Genomic DNA, 4,120 nt, shown 5'->3' with positions numbered 1-4,120 from the left:
CAATTCGAACTTCAAGTACTTTTCGGAGATTTCGAACTTGGTTTGTAATAATTAAGTTAAGACTCTGTAATGTATCTATGAAATGTTGTACTCTCTGGACTCACCTTCGTGTGGGTTGCATGTAAGCTTTGGGTTCGATCGACACTCAGGTGGATTCTTCGGGACTTTACCCGACAGCACTGCCGAATTACTCCGTTTGAAGTGCTTATTTGCCGGGATTATCTTTAAGATGATGGTTAGCGCACTTGAGCCGGATTAATTAGGGCAGGTACTGCCACAGCTGGTATCAGAGCCGAACAAAGCGCACACCCGAGAGTGCGACTAGATTTCAAAAGTTTTCCTTAAAACTTAGCCTCACAATCGCATTTGGAAAATACGTTGGTTCGCAAAGGATCGTGCATAGTACGTAAAGCCCTAGGAAAATTATGGGAGTTACTAGGTGGCTATCTAAATTATGGTTTATTTAAGACTGACCTCCAGCACATTTCTTTCTGTACTTTAAATTCAGTACTTTACATTATGTAACGACGCACCTATGCTAAGGTAAGACGGTAAGGATCCTCAGTCAGCTGAGGGAGTCTGACCTTCCCGTCGGTGATGCGAACCGAACGCTGCGCTCAAGCAGTGGCCTACTTGAGCTGCTGCCAATATACCGACCATCGGTCGATTATATTGGGAGTAAAAGAAACCGTGAATACGTCACCTCGGTAGCGTATGAGCGCTGTCCATGCAGTGTTGGACGCATGGATGCCGCTTCTATAGTGAGCGGTAATGTATGGAGACGCTTTCATGTGTGCTGGCATGAAAGGTTCAATGAATATACATCTGTCATTTTTCTGCAGGTATACTAACCACGATTACGTAAGTTAAGAACGGTTAGAACTCGGTTAGAAATATATATATATATAGGGAGAGATGTAAATTGTGCCATGCCACTGGTGCTAACCCCGTAAGTCCAAAGCTATTTGGCAATTGTTTTCCTTGCTAACCCCGTAACCCCTTCTTCCCACTTGCATCGATCTTCACCCCCTTCTTCTCTGCCTCCGACAATTGCAGATTCCGCAGCAACCCTTCCACGCCCTCCATCACCGAAAACCGAATCCAACGAAAAGGGTTAAGGTCCCCTCGTCGTCGTCACCGCAAACCCTAGGCTAGCAGATGGGTTTGGGGGAAACGGCTGCGAATAACGCAGAAAATGGAGTGGAAACGTGAGTTAGGGACTAGATCTACACCACAGCAGTGTAGATCTATGTGGAAGAGGAGATCAGGAGGAAAACAATGGTGACAACGACGGCAGCCTGGACGATCGCCTCGAGTCGCCCAGGAAACCCTAGGCGCCGAGGAAAAAAAGATTGTTGAATAAGCTTTCAATGTGACTGGTATCAACAGATCAGTGGCACACACATCAAAATATTAACATGATCATTGTCCCACCCTCCCTCTGAATTTCAACCCTTCCTATTACATGCCACAGCCTCATTCCGTCCTCCATGCCTGAAGGAAGAAACAGAAGTCAGTCCCTTCACTCTGGATGCCATTCCCTCCGCTGTCCTCCTGGATCTCCGGCGGCGCACCGGGCTTGAAGACGAAGGCCGCCTGCGAGCCCGGTCCGGCGAAGAGCCAGTCGTGCACGTCCCAGATCACCTGCACCGGCGCCTGGCCGACGAGCACCGTCTCGTTTCCCCGGAACTTCCACTGCAGGTTCTTGACGTGCAGCAGCACGAAGCCGTCCACCGTGACCCACATCTCTGGGTCCCTGACGATGGTGCCGGCGGCCGGCGAGCACTCGATGACGATGTCGTGCTCCTTGCTCCCCCTGGCGTCGAGCCGCGCGCGCGCGGCGAAGCTCCGGCGGCCGAAGACGCTCTCCCGGCGGCACACCAGCACGGGGTCGTCCAGCGACGGCCGGGCCTTGGTCCGCTTGTACGCGTCCTTCTTGGAGTCGCCGAGGAGGAGGACGACCTCGTCGTCGCTCACCAGCGCGACGTAGTAGCCGCCGGCGGGCTCCGGGCTGCTGCTCGCCGCGAACTTGGCGCCGCGGAGGTCCCAGAACATGTCGACCCGGTGGCCGCCGCCGGCGTCGAGCGCCTTGCTGCCCTTCTTGCTCCAGAACGGCCACGGCTTCAGCTCCACCTTGTGGGACGCTGCCGCCGCCCCGTCGTCGTCGGGCCGGGAGATGGAGACGGTGAAGGACTGGTTGATGAGGTTCTTGCTCCAGACGGCGGTGACGAGGCGCGGGGCGCCGCGGATCTTGGCGAGGTACACCGACACCGTGGAGCACTGCGCCGCCGCCGGCGCCCTGCCGGCGGCGGCGGCGGAGTCGTCGCACGACGTCGCGCCATTGCCGCACCCGGCGTGCTCCTCCATCTTTCTGTACGGCTCGCAAGATTTGGAGCGCTTGTGCATGATCAAAACAAAAAATTCAATCCCCCGTGCTGCTGTTACTTGTAACTGTTAATAACAAGATCAAACGCATGGGCATGGGCTGCTCCGCATTCGTCGCGTCAAGAACATGCCAGCCATGATCGAGAATCAGGATCCTCCACGCTCGTCATGGGCTCAGGGCTGCGTGCGTGGGCATGAACGACACGGATGAACAGTTAGAAAAAAGTGGGGAAGTGAGGAAGAACATCTGGATTCTGGACATGGAATGAATTAAGAATCGAACAAAATCAAAGAAAAATGGACATGGGCAATTGGACGTGAGGAACATACCTTAATGTCGGTTTGCAATCATTTCTTTTTTCGTGGTCAGTTTGCAATCAGCTGGGGTGAGAAGACTATCTTTTTTTAGAACGAGGAAATTCCTATTTAGGTGCGAGAAAGGAGGCTGACGGAAACGAAGAAATGGCCAGGAAAGAGAGAGTAAAAAGGTGACGGGCATCTCAAATTAGTTGCAGCACCTTTTGTTTTCATTTTTTTAAGACAAATTTTTTCAATATATAGTTTCTAATGACGATCTTGCCCATGCATGACTCCATGAGCCTCGGTTCCAAATGCCCTTACGTGCTGCATGCATTGTCGGCCAGCTGCTACTATATTTATAGCCAAAAGCAAAGTTGGGAGAAAGGGCAATGCAAAAAAAAAAGATTATGGTTTCATCAACATTTTGGGAGCACAAAACACGTACTCCCTCCATACATAAAAAGGAAGTCGTTTTGAGTTTGTTTTGAGTCAAATATTTTAAACTTACTATAAATAAATTCTTTTTTGTTGAGTTTCAAAATATAAAAGCGATATAAGTAGCTAGATTTATCTTGAAATGTAATTTCGTAAAAGTATATATTGACTATATTTTATAAATTTTTTATAGCAAAAAGATAGTGATCAAAGTTATTTTTGAAACGATTCGCTTTACCAACTTAGAGGGAGTAAATAACTTTGCAGCTCCATATTAATTCTTTCTTCTTAAGGGATCCCTTGTGTTCAATCTATCCTTCAAAATTAGCCAAACGAAGATTTTCTGCTTGGGGTTGACATGATCTCTTCCACATCCATGGAGACGCAGAATAAATGTCTTTATTTCCCTTCAGGATTTTGTAGGCTTCGCTAGAATTATAATTTCTTTGCCCTATATATAGGTCCGCAAGTCCTTGGAGACATGCATTTGACAACTAGAAATATTGTTGGATAGCTGTTGGAATTGTTGAAAAGCTTCTGATGATTCTAGCAAATGAAATAGAAGTGTTGATGCTGTGCCGCTGCTGCACTCATAAGGGACAAGTTTTTATTTCTAGCAAAAGAATACTACGACCAACTCTGGGAAAGCAAATTTGGGGAGCTATACAGCTGAACAATCTGCACATTAATCTGACCAAACTACTCTGAACAATGCCACAGTAGCTCAACCAAGTTCAGGTACCAGCTAGGCGCGCGCGGACCCTGGAAACAATGTCGTCAACTAGACAGTACGACGCCATTTGGAACCGTTTTAAGTAGTAGAGATCATTGTAAACTCATTGCTTTTTCGTGGCGAAGAACTAATGGCATTTGTTCAGGCCGTCGGCTTAATACGGTACGCTCGCGGGCACAAATGATTTCCAACCATTTTGGAGTCTTAATGCAAACCTTCTCTTTATAAAATGGATGTGCATCTGAAAGCGACGGGACAGTGGACAGC

General features: G+C 48.6%; 1 protein-coding gene across 1 annotated transcript; it reads right to left on the bottom strand.

The window, feature by feature from the left end:
• Positions 1 to 1,476: 1,476 nt before the first annotated feature.
• LOC120651145 lies at positions 1,477 to 2,406 on the bottom strand. The gene has a single exon (XM_039928542.1). The coding sequence runs from the start codon at positions 2,404 to 2,406 to the stop codon at positions 1,477 to 1,479; it is 930 nt and encodes a 309-aa protein (XP_039784476.1).
• Positions 2,407 to 4,120: the final 1,714 nt, after the last annotated feature.

The sequence above is a fragment of the Panicum virgatum genome, chromosome 1K (genome assembly GCF_016808335.1).
Source record: "Panicum virgatum strain AP13 chromosome 1K, P.virgatum_v5, whole genome shotgun sequence".
Classification (NCBI taxonomy): Eukaryota; Viridiplantae; Streptophyta; class Magnoliopsida; order Poales; family Poaceae; genus Panicum; species Panicum virgatum.
The sequence above is the reverse complement of the archived record's forward strand: the minus strand, read 5'-3'. Positions and strand labels throughout refer to the sequence as shown.